Source organism: Pseudopipra pipra, chromosome 3 (genome assembly GCF_036250125.1).
Source record: "Pseudopipra pipra isolate bDixPip1 chromosome 3, bDixPip1.hap1, whole genome shotgun sequence".
NCBI lineage: Eukaryota > Metazoa > Chordata > Aves > Passeriformes > Pipridae > Pseudopipra > Pseudopipra pipra.
The window spans coordinates 48,475,759-48,497,321 of NC_087551.1; the positions used below are offsets into that span (position 1 = coordinate 48,475,759).

A 21,563-nucleotide genomic window follows, 5' to 3' on the forward strand; every position below is an offset into this window, starting at 1 on the left:
TCATTTGTATGTAGATTCACCATGTCCTTCAAACTCTGCTGGAGGGAAGCTGGTAATTGTTCTTGCAATTTGTTCAAGATACACTAAGACTCTCCTGCTGGTCAGGGTCTGAATTTGGAACTTTGTAGCTATATTTTCCTGTCTTTCTGTGTGTTTGTCATCTGCCTTGTCTGTGTACTTTCTTACTTGTGTATGCAACTGTGAAAGTTGTCTTTTAAGAGCTTCACTGAATGAGGAGGGATAGTGGTGATTTCATGAACTTGCTGGAAAATTTTAGTTTCACTCCTCAGCAAGAGGTCCCCGCCCAGCTGGGGAAGCTGTTGCGGTTCTGTGGTGGTGACTGCACCGGGCTTGTTCCTGTGAACTTGGCTTTGTTGAAATAAAAACTTAGCCTTTAGGCATCATATGTATCGTTTCCCTGTGATTTATACTGTGTTGTGATTTCACCACCATGTGCCCAGTTTTTTAGACAAGAGATAATTGCTTGATGATTTTTTTTTTCTTAATTTCCTGCATGCATTGTTAGTCAAAGATCTGGCAATAACTTGTTAATGCAAACATGAGACACATAGTTTTTCTAGTCTGCTTAGCTTCTACTTGCATAATGGATTTTGTATACAGACACAAGGGATGTATATGTGTGGTGATCTATCCCTCCCCCTCCTTCATCTATCAGTTGCAGCTTTTTGCACTGTTACAATGCCAGAAAGGGAGGAGAGACTGATTATAGAGGGCTAAACTCTGTGCAGCACTTAGTTGGAAGGTACTTTGGTGCTAGAGTGATGCTGTCTAGAAGATTATTTGATTAAGGGGGTCTCGGCAATGCATGGTTTTGAACCCGGGTTACATTAAAAGACACATGGCTTAATGAAAGATAATTCTAGACAACTTCTGTTCAGGTTGACTGTGCTGGAACACTTTCTACAGCATTTCTGTGAAGTTGTTGAGGGTGAGAACACTGTTTTGTACTTGCAATGTTTACCAAGCCTTTCTGCCATTAATGTAATGTGTGTTTTTTCTTCTTTTTCTAGGCTGATACAGCACTCTTTGGAGTGGAATTTAATGTCTGTTAAATTTTTTACAGATAATGAAGAAAGCCTGTTACAGCTGGCTGTGATTACAGACTACTGCCAGCATGCTGGAATGGGAACTTGTAGAGTACTGCAGGCTGAAGCAGATAAATAACAAGGAAGTTATCATTTCATAGTAGTATTAGCCATGAAGCTTAATTATACAGTTTGACAGTTTTACCTTCATAAATAATCCTGTCTGAAGCTGTGAAACTTCTGGTGTCTACAGGAGCCCTGTATAGTTTCTGTAAGCAGTGGGCTGGGTTGGAATCACTCACCTTCTCCATTTCTGCTCCTGAGCCCTACATTGTTTTGGGATTGCTGCTTCTGCTTGAACCTTCCTGTTCCCAGCAGCCAGAGAACCTGACCACGCCTTTTATGCTCCCAAATCATAACAAATCTCTTGGCTCTTCTGTTCTGTTACAGAAGATGGGATTTAGGGGAGGGGAAAAACCTACAAAAAAAAGCTTTGTAATCTGCTCCTGGTGTCTGTGGCTCATTCTTGGGTTTTGAGGGACAGGTGGGCTGTAGAATTCATTTTGGTCAGATGCTGTGGCTCAGAAATGAGACATGAGGAATTCCCTCCTGTCATCACTGTTGCTGTAGCATGGCTTCCCAGCAGACTTCCTGGTTTTAGTTTGGAAGTAGGCTGGTGAGACTAGTTTTCTGAAGCAGTGGAAGAAATGGCAAACCAGCTATATCATTAGGAGTGCTTTTGGTGTTTTTGGGCAGAACTGGCTGTTGAGTGCGTGGGAGACTGAGTGGATGGTCATAACAGTGACTGAGAGGAGCTCTGGCTGTTCTTGCAGTAGTCACCACTGTTGTCTAGAGCTGAACAAGAATCCTTGTAATGTTCTACTTCTCTACCAATTAACTGAAATACAGACTTTGAAATGTGTTGGAGCAATTCCTCTCAAATCTTGGGGGAGGCAGCGAGGACTGGAGCAGGTCCTAGGTGCTTTTCCAGGCTTGCTTGTCAGACGGAGGTAGCAAAGTTCTGTCTGAGCTGGGCTCAGCCGGAAACCTGGCATTGGGGGTACTATGAGTCATGGTCTAGCTAGAAGCTGAAACGTGTTTATGGGGACATAAAGCATCTTACTTGTTCCTCCTTTTGTTGTGCCGGTGGGAGAAGTTCAGTGGTTGCACCTGGTCTGGACCCCAGACATGTCTTCTCTGCTGCTTCTCCATCCTAGTTGCCTGATCTTGCATGCAAGAGACGGAACAGGGGACATGCATGATTTATTTACAGTATTGGTAGGGATTTATGCTTGCTTCACTGGGATTGTACTGGAATGCAATCAACTGGTCTGCCTCACTGATTTTGACCCTCCTGACAGAGGGTCAAAGAAATGATGAACAGCTGTATGGCTCAGGGGTAGAACAAGGCAAGGAAGATGAAGATAATTATGGTGGAATGGAAGGTACAAGATTTAGTGTGACAGCATCTGATGATCACGTGGGAGTGAGAAGACTGAAGGAGAACTGTCTTGTGATTTGCTTTGAGAGCTGATTATCTTATTTCTTAATGGTAGTGAGGGTCTTATTGTATACAGGAGGAATAATTGAGTATTTGGAGACTAGTGAGGAGGAAGATAGGTGTTGGAAAACAACAAGGCTGGGGCAATTATTTGGGTGCAAAGGTAGATTTCTAAAAACCACTGGATAATGTAGCTTCTTGACTCTTTGGTCATTTGGCTACATCTACATTAGAGCTACTTTTCAGTGACCCAGAGTCTCACATGCACTTAGTAGCACAAGTATTCTCAAAGGTAGGTAGTAGTAGGTTACATTTTTAAGCAGCATCACAAACATTTTAATTTTATCTGTATGAAGTTCTGTTTCTGAATCTTGCCACCTTTCTCCTCAGCTGCCTTGCTTATCGCACAGTCTAAGCTGTAAAGGTCTTTATTGTGGGAATAACCTTTTTTGTAACATGTTTATGGAGATAATACATAATAGGGGTTTGTCTTTTTCTGTGGCTTACCTGAAGTACTCATGTGATTAGAAAGTGATTTTTTTTAATACAAACTTTGTTATAGGGAGTGATTTTAAAATCAATCAAACAAAAGCATCTCCAAGCAGATTAGAGAAAACAAGTAGAATTAATTTTATGGTCATGCTACAAAGTGGAAAAAAACCCAAACCAAAATAAAGCAGCAGTGGAGTTTTATAATGCTTTATTGATGAAACTGCCTCAAACCGGTCCAGTTAGAGTGAGGAAACTGTGCATAAATAATAGAAAAGCTTATATGACAGTGTAACTGTGGGAATACTACAGTTAGATATTAAATTATTGGTAATGAAGGCAGTATGATGTTTGGCTGAATATAGGTATTATAGAGAACTGCTCAAATCTAGGGCAAGCTGAAGGCAGAATAACAAAGAGCCCAGAGGACTGCACACTTGTGCTTGAGTGAATTGCAACCGCCATATGAGCTGTTTGTGTTTTGTTGTTCATCTTCTCCTTTATTTATATTGGAGTTTACCAAACTATAAAGACCTTTTAAAGTACACCTATAGACAAGTCTAATGCAACTTGCCTCAGTATTAGCTTTGTGAAGTTGAAGTGGCTCTTGCCTGGGTGTCTTGGCAGGCCTGCAGAGAGGAACAAGGTACGCTTTTCAGTAGCACCTTGTTGCTGCTCGAGAACGAGAAGTTAAGTAAGTAGGAGAATAGCCCTATTCAGTGCTTGGTAACAGCAACAAAAGCAAGTAGTGTAGTAGGAAAGACAAGACAAAGTAAGGAACAAACTGGTAAACATGTTGTGCCATTTGGAGCACTTTGCTTTATGTGCTAGGGAGACTAGGGTTATAAAAGCTCATCTGCTGAATGGAGTCCAGGTCCTAAACACACAGGATGGTGCATGGTGTCTCAATCTCAATATATTCACTTGTTTTCTAAGATACTTACATTTTGTACTCATTGTAAGTGTAGTCATGATATACATATTTTTGAAATACATGAAAGCAGTGATTGTTTATTTCAACAGGGGAGGGAAGGACACATTCAAAGGGAAAAAAGCAAATTATTAAAGGCTTCAGCTTTAAAGTGTGTTTGTGAAAGTAATGTGAAATTTTATTGAGTCTGTTGTAAGATTGTTGCAGTAAATATCAGATAGCTTTATAACCAATAGTACAAAATGGGGATGTGGAACAAATAGCAGAAAAGCTCCTGTTCAGACCATGGATGAGACTGTGTGCTTGCTCGTACTTCAAGTGTAAAGTGTGATGCTTCAGTAAGGTGACCAATAACGTTATTAGTACAGTGTATACATCTGTTTTTAATCCTCAAATTACTTTAAAATCAGCTCATACACATATATTCTGTTGACATTAAATATTTATGTGGGAATACTGTGCTGCACGTGTTGCATCACAGTAATTGTGAAACAGGAGTTTTGTTTTGGGGCTTCTTTTTTCTGGCTTGGGACTGTGTGATTTACCAGTCAGCCTTGCACAGAAAGATTTTTTGGAACATACTGTACCTGTGACCTCTATCTCAGCCTTCACATGATTTAAGCTTTAAATCCAGCAAACACTTGGTTACGTTGGTGACAAAAGCCATTCTGGTGGAGGCAGCAGTAGCGGAGTTGGTTGTTCTACCACAGCACTCTGAGAGGTACAGATGGAGTTTGAGATGGGTACTGTGTGACTGCAGGCTAACGTCTGCACAGTGTTTGCTGGATTTGCTTACAGGGTTTCTGAGAGTTTTAATATCATATCTGAGTGGGTGGTGGCATTTGAAGAATAAAAGAATGCAATCCTTCTGTCTAGTGGAGCTTTGGTAATTACTCCTCTGCACACGAGCTTAAATGACTGAGCCCAGTGTTTTCCATTTGACCTGGTAGAAGCCTGCAAAGTATACACACAGAAAGCTTGCTGAAAATTTCTTGAAAACAAGTGAGGGTGTAAACACGCAACCTTTTGCTGACTTGCAAAACTGAATCAGCTACCACCCCTCAGCTGCTTACCACTGCCTGGTCCTCTTTCCACCACATCTCCACTAATGGTGGTGGGTCTTTTCTTTCTTTAGGTAACGGTTCTGTTGTGCCATGTGCTTTGTCTCTTTTACACAGTCTTTTCCTTCCCCAGTCCCTTGATACACAGAAATGCTGTGCTAAACTGAAGAGCCCTCCCTCTGAGAGCTTTAATTCTGCTTCTGTGGCCATACAGGAGCAGGTTGATGCTGTTTGTTGCTTTGCTCTTTATTCTTATGTTTCCCATTGCTGGTTGGCAGTGCAGCGTGGTGGTTCTGTGTTGCCATAGCTGCTGCATGATGGTCCTCTGTAAACTGACCTCAGCCTCAGAGTAGTTTATTAATCAGTTATTTTGCAGGTTCCAGTAGGTTCAGTATTTAAATATTAACAAAGAACGCGGCTTTACCTCATTCTTTTTCTTGCTGTGCTAATTGGTGAGGAAGAGGAAAAAGAAGGCCATTAGTTTCAATAGTTTTAATGATGTACAGTGTGATGTAATGACTTTTTTTTTTTAATACTTTGTAGTGTTATACCTGCCAAACCAAACCATCTGAATGTTGGACTATCTACTGAAATATATTCTCTGGCCTTGTTGCAGTCTTGATAATACTAGTAACTCAATGATTTGCAATTTGTAGCTGTTAAAAGGAGACCAGTGGCTAAAGGTTGTGAATGCTGTGTAAGCTTTTAGCAGTGAGTGCAGATTTAACTATTGGGACAAATTAACAAGTGGTGTAGTAGTCTGCAGTTAAATAGAGACTTTAAAGAGGATTGAACTGGAGTATGTTTTGCGTGATTTCTTTTTTTTTTTTTCTTTAATTTATTTTGGTAAAGATGTCTTCCATGAAAATAAAGGCTCATACAGTGGCAGCAGTGTTGGCAATTTTAAGATGGGTTTCTGTAGTTTAGAAAATTGTAAGTTATTGTTCTGGCATCATGCAGAAGGAACAGTGCTATGCCTGCCCTCATCAAACTGGGCAGTATGTGGTCCCCAGGGGCCATGGGGCTGCTCCAGGACAATGGGCTGGGTGTATGCACCCGAGCTGTGTGCTGTGTTGCTGTGCTGAGTCCTGAATACCCAGTGCAGCTTTCTTGTACTGAGCTGAGTAGATGTAGTTTGGGTTGATGTGTGATTGGTTTTGGTTTTTTTTGTTTGTCTGTTTTTTTTTTTGACTCTGATAAGAGCACCTATTTTGGAAAGAGGGATGCTTGTCTTGGGTCTTGGTAGGAGACAGGTTTGTCCTCTGAGGAGTGGGGAGTTTAGATGGGGATACATTTGTCTTGTCTGTGTAATTGTCCTCTCCCAATAATTGCTGTATTTATTCTTAATAGACTTGACTCCAGTCAACACAAACAAGTCAAACTTCTTGTATGTATTTCTCAAAATTTCCTAATGTTCTAGAAACTGCTTATAGGAAGGCTGTTCCTGAGCTGCCTACAATCAGCTATATAACCATAGAGAACAGAATTTTTTTTATTTTTCTTAGTTTTAGGGTGCCTTAATAGTTTCTTACTGATTATTATTATTTTTTTTTTTTTTTTTTTTTTTTTTTTTAGCTTTCTGAACTAGGAAAAGACAACCTTTTTAGTTTAGGGAGCTCTCTCCAGTACTCTAGCTGTTCAGGGAGGGAGTGGGGAGACTTGGGGCTCCTAATGCAGGCTTTCTGCAGAGCCCACGTTGAGGTGAGCAAAACTCCCCATCCCCAGCATGGTAACTGGAAAGTCCAAAGAACTTCAGTAAGAAGTTCTTTGTGGAAGGCAGAGCAGCTCTGCACATACTCTTTGTCCTTTGTGGCTTTTTGTTGTGTAAAAGGATGAATAAAATACATTGTTGCAAACGGGAAGGGAAGTAGACTGTCTGGGTGGAAGAAATCGAATGCTACTTATAAAAAGATTAGTAATGTGTATACTTGTGACAGCTCAGTGTCAGTATGCAAATAAATAGCTCTAAATGGTACAGCTGGAGAGTTAATTTCTTAGAGGGTGCTATCTGATCACCCATGCATTGTTACAGGGCGTTTAAAGAAGAAAAGCAGACTTCTAGATGTTTGGAGCTGCAGTTGTTTGCCCTGCTAACCATGAATGCAATCATCTCTCAGGCTGTGCCACTCTTGAAATGCACCCGTAATATATTTAACTGTGATTATCTCCCCTCCTCCTCCTCCTGTGATAGGAAATAAGGGTTTTAGCTTTCAGGATGAGGGTTGTGGTTGCAACCTTAGCTGGTAGAGGTGTCCTCAGTGAAGGCCTGAAAGCTTTGGCAAGTGGAGGGACATGTGCTTGCTCCAGAGCTGCTCTCCCAACTTCCTCACATGCTGTCCTTCCCCTCTGCCCATCTTGTGGCAAATGCCAGTGCACAACCCTGTGTGGTCTGCATGGGGAAAGCTGGAAGAGTTTTTGAAAAGAGTGTATCAGAATATACTTTCTAAGGAAAAAAAATCCCTGTGTGATTTAGAAGGAAGCTTTGACATATTTGTTCTTGGAGGTACAAACAGACATTTACAAAATGAGTGACAGGAAAGAGTACAAGTAAATTATTCTATTTACATGCTTGCCAAAACCATTGCTTCCAAAGCTTTGAATTCTGTTATGGCATGTGAAGGGCAAAAGAATGAAATGTTTTTTAAAGGCAGTGCCTTTTTCTGCAACAGTTCCTGATGCTGTGGAGTGTGTTGAGGACAGTGCTCTGTCCTGGGTGTAGTTGCTCACCAGTGGCTCTTAACAGCTGCTTGGCTACCGGGTTGAACCCAGGCTTTTCAGTCTGTCCTGCTGCAGCAGGATCAGTGGTTTTGAGAACTGTAAACCACCAGGATTGCTGGTTGGAGGAGCTGGAGCAGCTCAAGGGATGGTCCCTCTCTTGTGCTTGGGTTCCAGTACTGTCACTCAGGGCTCAATGCCAGGGCTCCTGCTGAAATACACATTATACCCCAGCATACAAACACACAAGTGTTGAGCTGTGCATCTGTCACGGATTGATTGGGATTTGTTTTATAATGTTGCCCATGAATAGGCAAGCAACCTTGTTTTGGAAGGTGTGCTCAGCATTTTAAATGATAAGCAAAATACACAAGGCTCCTACTCCTATGGACCTGCTGTCACTTTTTCGGGCTGCTGGAAACAGGTGGCTCAGGATGTTTTGTAAAAAGCAGTTGCTGGTTGTGTTGTGGTTGGGTTTCATGGGTATGATTATAATGTAAACAATGGTTTTGGAAGACTGATGTGCTCCACAGGTTTTCTCAGTATTTACGTTCAAAATATTCCCTTATATCTATACAAGAGGAAAAGCGAAGCTCTAAGAGGAACTTTAAAAAGAGTGACTAAAATTATGGTGATTCTTGAAAGGTATTACAATTTATCTAAAGTTGCTACTAATATTTCTTTTGCAAGATGAGTTAGTTATTTGTGGCAGCCACAGACACACTGTTTTACAAGAACCATGTATCAAGTACAGCATGGCTGAGGTGCTGCATGCTGCAAGGGTTTGTGTTGCAGCTGCCTGCGTGAGCACTGGGAGAATATCTATGTTATCTGTACTGCAGTGCTCCAATAGCTGCCATACTCAAAACTCTGTTCCTCTTCCATATTAGCGAGGGCATTTACTGTGTTGCTAATTCCCTTTTCAGGAGAAAACTTTATGTTGACATGAACCTGCTATGTGAAAGGAGGTTTCAATAGAAATGCTAAAAACTCCTTGTTATCCATCTGAAGTTGCTGGTGCTGTGGGTTTCCTGGAAGTAGAGATTAAACTCATAATCAGTTTCCATAAAAATGCAGCAGTCACTTGAAACATTACTTTATGTTCAAGTTCCTGCTGCCTTTTCACCATCCTTCTCCTTAGCATTGCCTTGAAGCTTTCTTGTTTGCTTGCTCAAACAAGTATTGTGTGGTCTAGTAATTCAAAACATGTTTAGCCAGCAAAAAAAAAGTCCTGTCATGTTGTTGTGGCGAATTAAAACATCCTGAACAAAATTATGGGGTGTTAATGTCCCACAGCATGAGAAATGCTTAACAAGATGCTCATTATAGCAGTGTTATAAAGGGTAGGACTAAACAGGTAGCACAGGAACCCTGCTAAAGAATGTGCTCCTCATCTAGGAAGGAGGAGGCTCTTGGCTTGTGTGTGATGGAGAAAGAAGGCAAAGGAGAGACTCCATACCTCCTTATTCTGCTCCCATAAGATGTCCTTAGGTTTGTTTTTTCCTCTGACTTAAAAAACAGCCTTTCTCTAATGACTTATCTGGAAGAGTGGAAGTTCAGAGCGTGGTTAACCAGGGCCTACTTGGAACAAATCTGGAAGGAGGCAGGCTGTGAAAAAGAAGACCGTTTCCTCTTCTCAGATTCAAGGCATTCAAGACTCTTGGAAGGCTCCCAGAAGGCAAAGAAGAAATGGAAACCAATCTCATTCTAGATTGTCTTGCATATAGGGAATTTTTATAATTAAAGGATGTTGCCCTCTGCTCCCATTGTTATTTGCCTCTATGAATTTTAATTTTGCTCTGAGCCCAACACTGACTTCGTGGGTGCTGGGGCCATGACAAAGAAGTGATCTTGAGCATTTATGAGCTCACCTTCAAATGAATGGGTACAGTTATCTGGGCGTTTGCCACTCTTTTTTTCCTTTCCACCCCCTGCTTCTGTGCTTTTCTGTTCCCTGCTGTGTGGACAGAGCTATAGCTGAGGGAGTGTTTCATGTATGAAGTATGACATTCAGACCTCCTCTTCAACAAGGACTGAATTGCCACCTAAGCTCCAGCCCTTCTGAAAACTGTTAAAGCAGACTTGTCATGTTTTGAGTGAAGCCTTGTTCTTTATGCTTTGTTATAAATGGGCAAGCATAAAAAGATGTGATTTCTACTTATTGGTCATCTAGTTAGGCTTCACTTCTGTCTTCCAACCGTGGTTTCAGCTGGTCTGTTTGGCTGGTCTTTTTTATCATACATGATAAGAAGACTAGGCAGGCAGCCAGCTGCTGTTGAACTATAATAGGGCCAGTGGTATGTACAAAATTTGATTACTGCTGTCAACACCAGAGAGAATAGAAGAGAGCATGTACTCCAGTCAGAGAGCTGCTAAATAAATGGCCTATTGAATTCAATAGTAGTAGGAATAAGACCGTCTTCTAATGAATGAAGCGGTTTATGGGTAGAGAGTATGCTAGTATGTTGAACTCTTATGTTTGTTTAGAAAAGCAAAAAAATCTTCTTTTGCCTTCTTCAAAGATTACTTTGCCCAGAAGTTTATATTTCTCTTTTGCTTATCAGCTTTTGTGATTAACACATGGGTTTCACACGCAGTACTTTAGATTTTGGCAGAGGCCGTAGCTTCACTTTTTAGAGTTTTTCTTGAAATAATATTCATGCCATCCTGAAGCTAACTTCTTTGCAGGTGGGTTCTGATGTGAAATGATATCTCCATTTAGGCAAGAGATGCACTATGTTTGAAAAACAAACAACAAACCCCTCTTAATAAATATTCTCAGTGTGTATTCTTACTGAAACGCTGGATTTTCAAGGTAAAACTTGCTGTTAGGTAAAAGCAGTTTCTCTAGTGTACTGCTGTAGCTGCTGATGTCAAGGCAGAGCTTGAGATGAGGTTCTCTGGAAGCTCTGGTGCATCAGTGGTTCTCTCCAGCCCCTCTAATAGCTTCACGTTTAAGTTCAAGGGACTGATGGAGTCTGAGGTTGGTGTTTAACCCTTTCTTTTTTGAGAAGTGGGAAATATTGTAACAAAGTAGCTGACTCCTGAAACTTGTGCTTATTTTTTGGTCTTGGCAAGTGTGGATGGGCCTTTACCTTGGAGTGGCAGGGACCAAGGTGAGATGAGGTATTGGGAGAGGTAAAGGAGAGCATTCTTAGGGAATTTGGACCAGTCTCATCAAAAAGGAAAGCTTTTTTTTTTTTTTCCTTTTTTGAGCAAAAAAGGAAGCTCTGCTGCTGTTACTAAGACTTCTGGCATATATGCATGTCTGTCTGCTAATTCGCATAGTTTGGTGAAGTTGGCAGCATCTTTTTATTTTGTACTTGTGAAGTGCTTAGCACAGTAAGGTTTATATTTGTATTTACTATGGCAAAATACATCCATGTTTGTTTCTAAAATAAAAATTCTAGCTTTAAAGCTTTTATTACCTTGTTGCTCTTCTATTACATGTTGCTCTTGTTTGCGTGGTTCACAGAAATGTTTGGATACAAACGTCTAATTTAGCCCCCTGAATGTATGGTTGCCTTTATTCACGGAAACAAAACTCCCTTTGTGTGAAGTCTTTCAGCCTTCAACTTTGAGGAATTCTTCAAATTGGAAAAAACTTCCAACCCACAAAACTAAGTAAGACCAGTTCCTGGCCCACAAAAATTTAAAGAAAAATCTGATCTTGGTTTCCCCCTTCTCCCCTCCCCCAAATAGTGTCTTGGGTGTGACACAGTAAACTGTTCCAACTGAGTATTAATGGACAGATAAGAGCAGTATTTAGAGCAGTTATTTGATAGCATAGTACAGTAAGACAAGCAAATCAAGCAGCATCTACTTGCTTTTGAAACCAATTGTGCTGTTTAGAATTCTTCTCTTTTGTCATAGGCTTGTAGTTATGTGTTACAGTTAATCTCTTCTTGTATTACTTTGTTGTGACTATCAGAATTTGGTACAATTCAATATCCTAAAGTGTTCTATCTGGAGTTGTGTGTCTTTCATAACTACAGAATCTGTAGTCTGCTTAATTTGATTATGAAGTTGGCAGCAGTATTTTGAAGATAGAGAGACTGGATTTGCTTTCTGTGCTGGTGGTAAGCACAGTTTAAAGGCCTACTTGTAAAATAACTCTGATGCTATCATAGCCTTGCATTACTAATCTTATGCTTTACTTTTCTGTGCTCTGTCCTATTTGGAATTACTGCACAGTGGAAAGGGCATGCCTAATCAGGATTTGTAATTTTTGACTTGGAGGTTTATTTGTAGAACTTCCTTTTTATGCTGAAATGCTGTGTTTAAAATCTCTTGTGCTGTTTTGAAAGGTTGTTAGAACAGTTGTTCTGGTTTCACGTTCTGTCAAATGTGTGGAAAAGGTGTTACGGTGATACTGCAAACTTGTTGCAAAGTAAAGGCTAAAAATACTTAGAATTTTTAAAATGAGCATAGTATTTGACCAGACAGGTTAATTTGAACAGAAAAGGAAAAATTGCCACCTGCTTTCTGGTGAATTTAATATTCTGGTTCTCTGAAAGCTAGGGTGTCCTATCAAAGCAGCATATTCATATGTTTTTAAAGAGAAAACAAATCTCAATTAGCTTGGAGTCCATTACTTGTTTACGTGCAGCCTTTTAAAAGGTTTGTTTCCTGACTGGTTTTGTCAGTCACTGTGCGGCTGAACGTGTCGAGCCCTCTGAGGAAAACCAGCGCTTCCCTCCCCTTTGAGTCCCGGCATGCAGTTCTTGAATGGGTACTAGCGTGTACTTCCTCTGCATCTTCACTTTCCTGTTATTCAAAGAGTGAGCTTGATCATGAGTGTTCAAACAGCCAAGAAAGTTGTGTGGAAAAAGTACAAGGTTGCTGCACCTCGGGATACTGGCAGGCAGACCTGTTACCCTCCGCTGGGTGAGTGCTTACCTGTGTTCTGAAGGCTGTGGTAGATGAAGAGATCCAGCAACGTGGGTCTGTTTTTATCTTCTACACGTGATGCAAGCTGCTTTGTTCAAGTTAGTCTGCGCTAACTAACAGACTGTGGAAGGCATGGCAGGAAACTGAACAGGGAAAACTGTTTTCTGTGGCGCTGCTCCATTGTAAGTACTGTGTGAGCTCTGACTGCGTCACACCTGCAGCCACAAGATCCTGTTGGTAATGCTTGTGTCATGGCTTCCCTTTCACCTATAACATTAGCATAACGTGGCATAAATTTTATTGCTGTTCTATCTGATTGAAAGTCTTAATGCTGCCTATTTTCTTAAACTATTTGTTAAGTCACAGTGATTTCAGTATTTAATTATTTTGATTCTTTACAGTTCTGCTTACTGTGTCTTCTGGGACTTTTGAATGTAGATGCTTATAGCAGCTCCTTTATCCCTCACAGGCTTTTCTCCCGATTTTGGTGGTATTTCAAGAGAACAATATTTCCTGTGATTTGGAAAGAATATGTTTTGTGGAGGGGTGCTTTGGAAGAGAAGAAATTGGGAATATTACTCTCTCTTTTTCTTTCTGCCATCTTTGCTTACCAGTTCCAGTTGAAATTTCATGTATTGTCTCTTCTGCTGTTTTGTGACTAGGGCCAAATAACATAGACTGGCAAGGAAAAGACAATTTGAGGATTCCTAGTACCTATGAATATGCTGTTTAGATTCAGTAAGTGACAGATGTGGGCTGTTTATTTTGTGAATTGGTGTCAGAACTTCATGGATGCAGACCCTGCTGATAATAGAGAATTTAGTCTCTTTGACTTGACTTTTGATGCAGGTTTTTTGGTACAAAGCTGAAGTCTAGATATGGGTTTTTAGAAAGAGAAACAAAAATCCTCCTACTGTGTATCAGTGTCATGGCCAACTTTAGAATAAAATGATGGACTTGGACTCTGATCTCATGTACGTTTGCTTCTAGAACAATGCGTTGGATTTGGATATAAGCCAGTTTAGTTGAGAGCAGAAACTTTTCCTGTGTGGCTCAGTCCAAACTCTGTTAAAACTGACAAAAATGTCAAGAAAGCTCAGTAATGTGAGTGGAGTTGCTTTTGACTGACTCTGGAGAGCTCAGTAAATTATAGATTGGAGAGATCTGGTGTTCTTCAAAGTCTGCATGTATTCAGTCCACTAATGTGAGACAGCTGTAGTTGATCACTCTTGGAAGGTTAGAAGCAGGATAAAATCAGTCTGCTTGGTTTTTCACCTGAGCTGTTTTTTGGGGAAAATGTTTGTTCTGGCTCTGTGTGTATTGCTGTGGGTTTTTTAGGAATATTTCCTGGATTTTTTCCTTTCTTCTTTTATTGTTATATTTTTAGAAGAGCATAAACTTGGGACTGATGTTATAGCCAGTACTGAAAATACTCAAGCAGGGAAAAAATGGGTGGAGAAGTTGGGAGGGGATGTTTGTGTAATTGTTTTTTCATGTCCTTTGCTTCTCACAGAAATCCAGAATATAAATAACAGGGAGAGTTTTGAGAAGTTTAGGAAGCACCTTGTGTGCAGCTCTTTGGCTAGAAAATTTTAGGGGTGACTACTGCCCAGTAAATATTGCAGTGTCAGCAGAGGTGCAGCTTTGTTTGTCTGCTTGCTGTGAGAATTGAAGGGACTGGAGGAAGGGGGGTTGAAGCTCATCTGATAAAGTAATTCATTTACATTCAAAGCCTTTAGGTGAAACCAAAATGGATAAGACTCTCTTCTGTCCTCAGAAGCCTAAAAGACATGAACATGTTTAGTCAGAGATTGGTTTATGGCCTAAAACATACTAAATAATTTAGCTCATATAATAGGATGTCCTTTATAAATGTCTAATCTCTCTTAATAACCTCTTAAGCTCTCAAGTTAGTGATAGGTGCTGGGAGTGTGGTGGCACTGGTAGGCTGCTGGAGCCTAACTGGAACCAAAGCTTGCTCTTTGTCTGGGAGGGGAAAAAAGAAGGGATCTTATAATATCTTCACCTGTTCAAACAAATGGGCTTTCTTCATTACTGTTCTGTGTCATGGGAGATAATTTATATTCTTCCAGGAAAACTTCTAAAACTGTTCCAGGGAAATGATTGGGCTATTTTTTATTTATATATACATACTCCACTTTTGTAGCAGTATTTGATGTGATTGTTTTCTTAAATAATTTTTTAACCTCAATTACCTCATTACTCAGATGGATGTCACCCTGTCATTTGCAGGGAGGCTACTTAACCTGTATTATGGAGGCAGAAAAAGATGCCAGTTCTGTGAAGCCTTCTCAAAGAGGTTGCCTTGTGGCACTATTTCCGTAAAATGTCAACTCCTGAAGCCAATAAAGCATCTTAGCATTATGCCACTAGATATTGTTTTGTTATTTTATTTACACAGTTGTCAACAGAAGCAAGAGATCAATTTACATTTTATTGTGTGAACTAATTATGTGGCCGCCACCCCAGTAATGAAATGAGTCTTATTTTTTTAATTGCAGTAGGCAGTATTGGCAATGACATGACTGAGACATTTTGCAGGTGGATAGTTTGAGAGCATATCTTTCAAAACTCTGCATTTAGTTTCTGTTACCATTTATGTCTTCCTTCTTGCTCCAATAGTCTCCCTATGGAAATCCCAGGAGCACTAGCCTACAAATGGAAAGCTTCCTTTCAGGTGGGAAGGAATTAATCTGTGTTCCCAAAAGATATATGCACTGATAGCAACTTGAAGTTATTTATGAGAACACACAAGTGGTTACAACAGTCAAAATAATACTTATGGTATTCATATTACTATAAGCTCTGGGTTAGTTAGTTGCTTAGTAGAGCCATGCTGGACCTCAAATCTGTTTGATTTTAAACAACTCTGGCTTTTAAACATCTGAGAATGGTATATGTCCTCTTTGGTGGCATGTGATGAAGGATGTGTTCTGAAATACAGTGTAGTTGTGGATAAAAACAAGTTACATAGTAATGTCATCATATTATATAGTTGCCTTTTGGGTCTTCACCTGAACTGATTTTCATGATCTGAAAGACTTAAAAAACCCTCTTCTTATGTAAATTAAACTATTAAATGCACACACATACTGAAAAACTGGAAAGTTTTCTATTGTCTTGTAGTACAGTCCTTTTTGTAAACTGTAGGGGAGTGTTTTGTTTCTGGATGCAGTCTGTGCCCCTCTGCATTGTGTTGGACAGAGTGGTGCCTGTGACTCACTTCTGCCATACGGAGAAACCATGTTCCATTGACCGGTGAATAATCTGCCGCTGGTCCGCTTTTATGTTTTCACTGAAATGGTGTGACCCTTAACTTGAGAGCTCCATATGCTTCCTGCCCCCGTCCCTGATGAATAGGGCAGGAATTGGCAGCAGTGTGGTCTGCTATGTGACCTCATTTGTGTGGCGTCTGGGTGGAGTGCGCCCTAATCTTCACTAAGCAAGAGGCTGAGAAAGCAAATTGCAATAATTCCCTGGCTGATCCTTCCAGCGAGTAAAAAAATGGGCTTGTGCTGCGGGGCAAGGAGATGCATTTACTCTGACACTTGTTACATATGAGATGAATTTCTATCTAAGTGTTCAGAAAAGCAGCAAACGGTTCAAGGGTTCACTGTAGAAATTAGGGAGTGTGCTGTCTGAGTTCTCTGCTGTGCAGGATGGCAGTCAACAGCTTTCCCCTTGTGTCTGCCCCAATCAAACCTGGCACGCAACAGTGTGCGCTGGCAGCCCTTGGTAATATTTGACAGATAAAAGATCATTTAGTATTGCAAATGCAGATGGAAGCAGGATGATTGTATCTGTCTTGCCGCATTTGACTACAGTGTACGTTTTGTACTGCAGTTATGAAATATCTCCTCTTTATTGAGATAAAATATTGCTCAGGTTTAACTGTTCTGGATCTGATTAACTTGAAATCAGGGCCTGAGATATACCAACTTACAGTATAGAGGTGCAACATTCAGTTATATGCCTGGGATGTGAGTAGAGCTGGGCAGGTAGTAGAACCACGACCATGTCACAGATCATGTGTTTGTCATTGTTCTGGTAAACTGGCTAGAAGGAGTGCATAGAGTTTTCTAGCTGTGAGGCTAACTTCTTAAAGAGATGTTGTCTCTACCTATCCCCTCTTGTGTTGGTGACTGGTTCCAGGCCAGTGCTTTTCCAGGGTTGCTCCTGAGCTGTCCCCCAACATCAAGGCTTCAGGACTGCGTGCTTTGGGTTGAAAGAGAGCATCCTGCTTGGCTTCCTGAGCTGCTGAAGTCTGGCCTTTTAGTGTTGCTTCTCAGCTATACTTTTCCCCTGCTAAAATTGTACAGCTCAATCATTTTAAGCTTCAGATTATTTTAAAAGGTTCTTAGCTGGTTTAATACCTTGTAATGCGAAATATTTTTAAAGCAATTCATAATTTCAATGGTCTGCACAGAATGTTTTAACTTCTGCTCCTAGCTCATCTATAGTAAAATCAATATTTACTTGGCTTGTGTCACATGAGTCTCTTTATATATAAGGAAAACATTTCCAGTGCTGCTTTTAGGGTAGCAAAGAAACAGTCAAGTTGTTAATTTCTGAAAGTAGAATAATAGATCCCTCTAAAGCTACTTTCTCTCTTACATACAGTCTTTATACTGATTTTTTTTTTCCAAATTTGTCAGGCACATTCCTTTCTGCTATTTCTCCACTTCAGATGCAGAGAACTTTTGAAGGTCATGATTATGATCTTTTTAGTTGCTGAAATAAATATAAACTTGGAATTGAATATTTCAAAACTAATCTGTATTACTAAATAGCATCCATTGTCTTTTCTCCGATTTTCTATAATGTAGGTCTTGCATTATAATTTTTGATCAATGAACTTGTTACTAATTCTTGTTGTAGTTTTTCCTTCCAGTGAGAAAGTTCTAAGCTTTAGCTTGAAGATGTCAGGTTGAGATTGAAGATTAATACACTGGGATTCTTAGCATGGTGTACAAGAAAGATAGAAAATGCTGTCACCTGATATCTCACCATCATTCCCCTATCTGTAGCCATAAAATTTCATGCAAGTATTCCTTATCTAATCTATAAGCAGTAACTCCAGTAGCTTGAAAAAAGTTCCACAGTGTGGATTACACAGACAACTTTCCTGTGGGAACACATCTCAGCGTTTTGTTTAGTAGTCCTGAATGCAGGTGGAGTCTCCCACAATGTTCAAGCTCATTTCTATTTAATAAAAATGAGAGAAAATATAGCTGGTGAACTTGAGTATCAAATGATGACTTACTGATTTTGTACTGTGCTGTAGTAAGCAAGCAGTAAATTGTTATTAAATGGAAGCAAGTATTTTTTATCCTTTTGGTTTTTGACCTGTGGACAGAACTGATTATACATAACTTGTTAGCAGAAAGTTGCAAATGCTAATACCTTGACAGGATTAAACCAATCACGGTATACCTCTTGTGTTTTTAGTTGATTCTGATGCACTTTAATTCCTGTCTCTAATAATATCAAGTGGCATATTCTTGAAAATAATCAAAGTGTCTGTTGTTCCCACTTCACTGCACAACAGTGCCAGTTGGAGGTGCTTTTTGTTTTGTGTACTTTATCTACCTGTAACTAAGGGGGAAAAAAAGTGCTTATTTTAACCAAGTGATTTTATTGGTTTTGAAACTGAAAGAGAAACCAAGATATTGCTGACAATGCAGGATGTTATCCTTCCAAGATATTTCATTTTGCAATAGATTAATATCAGAAAACACTGCGGTTTAACTCATTGTTAGGATCAAATGATTTAGAAGTGATAGCAAGCAATACTATAAAAGGCTTTGTTGTATATAGAGCATCTTGTTTCTCTTTTTTTAAAAATGTGTTTGGTGGATGGTTTGGGGTTTCTTTGTGGGTGTTTTATTGTTTTTGTTATAGCAATAAAAATAACTTCAAGAATTTGCCCTCAGGAGTCAAGCTGGAATTATATTATGGCCACATAAACTAGTTTGCTGTCTTATCAGATGTCCTGCTCTGAGCTAAGGGGAAAGATTTTTATGTCTAAGTTGCAGTAAGTGTGCCTTATTGCAGCTAATATTTTCTTTGTTGCTGTTCAGTCCCTCTGGTAAGTTGACTTTGGTAGTTGCCAAATGCTCATCCAGCTACTGTCTCACTCTCCGCTCAATTGGACAGGGGGAGAAAAAGAAGACTGAAAAGCTCACGGGTTGAAATGGGGACAAGGATATCATTTGCCAGTTCAAGCTGTGGGCAAAGCAGACTTGATTGAGGGGAAGTTCTTTTAATTTATCGACAATTAAAATAGAATAGGATAGTGTAAAACAAAGACAAAAGCTAAAACACCTTCTCCCCACCTGTTCTTGTCTTCCCACATTGAATTGCACTCCTTCATTCCCAAATCCTTGCCTCCCTCCCCCAATGGGAATGAAAAAGCCTGCTTATTTAAATTATATCTTCAATTAGAACTGGGCTTTTATTTGTGAGAAAAGCTGGCTTTCCTTGGTGGACACATGCAGTCAACTCTCAGCAAGAGCATGAGCTTACTGTGGTCCAAAAATTTTCAGATGGTAAAAATGGACTCTTGATCTGAAACAAACTTAAATATATCTGAAAGTAATTCCAAGTATGGTTTAGCAAATATGCTAATGCTTGTGGAAGCAGGGTTTGGCTGATAATGTTTCCTCGTACCTTTCTTTATGGTGTGTGACTCTAAAACCAACACAAATGGAACCCATGTTTGAGAAAAGCAGACTTGCATTAAATATTTGCAGCATCTTGAAAATGGTCCTGATCAGCTGCTAAGCAGTGTTCTGCTGCTCTGTGTGTAAATGCTACTCTTACTTTTAATTGCATCAACTGAAGGAGCCTACAGGAGCAGTAAGACTGGTTTACAGCCAGCATATGTGGGAGTAGTGAATGTTTTCTAGTGCCTTTTGCGAAGTCCTGGCATGGTGTTCCTTATTTGCCGTTTCCAGTTTCCTCTTTGGTGCGCACAAAGCTGCATGTGCCTCGTAGCTGTCACTCCTCCAGAGTGATAGAGAGTGAGTCAGATCTGTGACAAAATGTGTATGTTCTAATAGCCTTGTCCTAGTGAATATCCTTGAACACTATACGCAGCAGATCCATCTCAGGTAAATAATTAGCTATTGTTTTGACGGTGTAAATGTGCTCTTTATCTGTAAAGTGGGAAGCTATTTGACTAGCCTAAAAAATTTACTCTAGCCATTAAAAATAACACCCCACAAAAAACAACCCTTCCGAATCCAAACAGAACCAAACATATCTGTGTACCCAAATTATCAGTGGCTGAAGTAGTTAAGAAAAATAAGTGTTCATCAGTTCAGTAGTTTAGCATGTGGTCCTCCCAGAGCCATTGCTCTCTGTTCAGTTAAAAATTGGATGTGACACTATGAATAAATCTGTAGCCATCTTATTTTTTATAGTGCTGTATGTGGGAGCAGAGCAAAGTTGATGATAGACTTGGTAGAAATTCCCGTAAAGTGGCTCAGACAGCCTGCAAAGGAAGAGGTTTTGGGGAAATGCTTTACTGGCTTAGCAATAGCTCTTAAAGACTTTTGAGGCAAATAGATAATTTCTGATTGGCTTATGTTATTATTGACTGCTTTGCAGTGGAAGAGTGCTCTCTCACATCTACTAAATCATAGAAGCTTTTTTTCTTGTCTTTGCATATTCATTCTTCTGTTGTGTTCTCATGGCAGTATAAGTGAATTATTGAGCCTTCACCTTTGTAAGAAACAAATCAAATGTGCAGTTAAGAGAGTTAAAACAGAGTTCCAAAACAGTAACTTACATTGTCAGAGAAACATTTTTTTTTGGAAATCTCCCTGGTATAGATGAGTGATGTGGTGTGTGTTTTTTAACTTTGCACAATTATGATTTTGCTACTACTGTGGTGGGGTTTTTGTGTGACCTTCAGCTTTCCTCCTTATGTTATGCTTAAGTACCTCTTTGAAGTTATTTGATAAATACCTTCCATTTCTCAGGCTCTTGATTTGAGGGGCTGCAGTGGATAGGTTGTCTGGGCATGGGGATATTGGTGCACTCACAGAACGCAGATTAGCTCAGCTGCTTAGAGATGGTGTTAATAAGGCCATCCTTCCTGATCTGACTATAATGTGACACTTCTGTATTGATCTCTTAATTCTTCAGGTTTTGTGTCTTAACTGATAACTTGCTTTCTATCTGCATCTTTCCCCTCCTGACATACCTTTCTGCTGTCCTGTGTTTTGTAGATTGAAACAATCCAGATGAAGAACTTGTGTCATAGGGTTGGAGATGGTACGATAAATACAAACGTCCATGTGTCATCCTTGCTCACTCTTAATCTTATGTATTTCTTCCTCTCCCAAGAATGAATATCTTCACATACTGCTTTCTTACATGGTTTCTTCCACTGTGCTAAAGGCAGAGAATAAAAGGTAGAAATGCAGGCTTTTCCTGAAAATTTCTGTGGCTTTTTCTGTAGTGTTGCATGTCTAGGAGGTGTAGTTATTGCAGCTGAGCAACTGGAGTTCTGTCATCTTCTCATGCTCCCTTACTGAGCCCACATTTCATTCTGCATTTGAAGGGTGCTAAGGCTGATAGTCAGCCTTAATTGCTTTTCCTTTTTGCAGCCATATAAAGACTTGAGGAATAACAGTGTTGTAACGTGAATTGAAAGAGTGGAACAATGTGACAAGACAGTTCCCAAGCTTTAATTTTAGTTTTTAGCAAGTTGATGTTTTTCTTTTTATTGTATACTTATCTCTGCAGGGCTGGAGACAAGTCTCTTTCAGGTATAAGGTTGTAATGAAATGCACCAAAATTCAAACTAGCATAATAGGTTGCTATGTCATCTCTCAATCATGCTAATTCTTTTGAAAACAGAAATCTTCACATGTGTTCCTTTTATTTTCTAGCCTTCTTAG

General features: G+C 39.8%; 1 protein-coding gene across 3 annotated transcripts in view; it reads left to right on the forward strand.

Annotated features, from left to right (window-relative positions):
• The window catches only part of UTRN (utrophin), a 369,967-nt gene that overhangs the window by 20,263 nt on the left and 328,141 nt on the right, over positions 1–21,563 (forward strand). Inside the window, exon 1 of one of the 3 annotated variants that reach the window (XM_064649025.1) lies at positions 12,497–12,630. The exons of 1 other annotated variant lie outside the window; for it this stretch is intronic. In XM_064649025.1, the coding sequence (XP_064505095.1) occupies positions 12,537–12,630 (94 nt within the window). In that variant the 5' untranslated portion in view covers positions 12,497–12,536. Of the gene's footprint in view, positions 1–12,496; positions 12,631–21,563 lie in introns of those variants that run through there. One more of the 3 variants, XM_064649023.1, reaches the window with a different exon arrangement.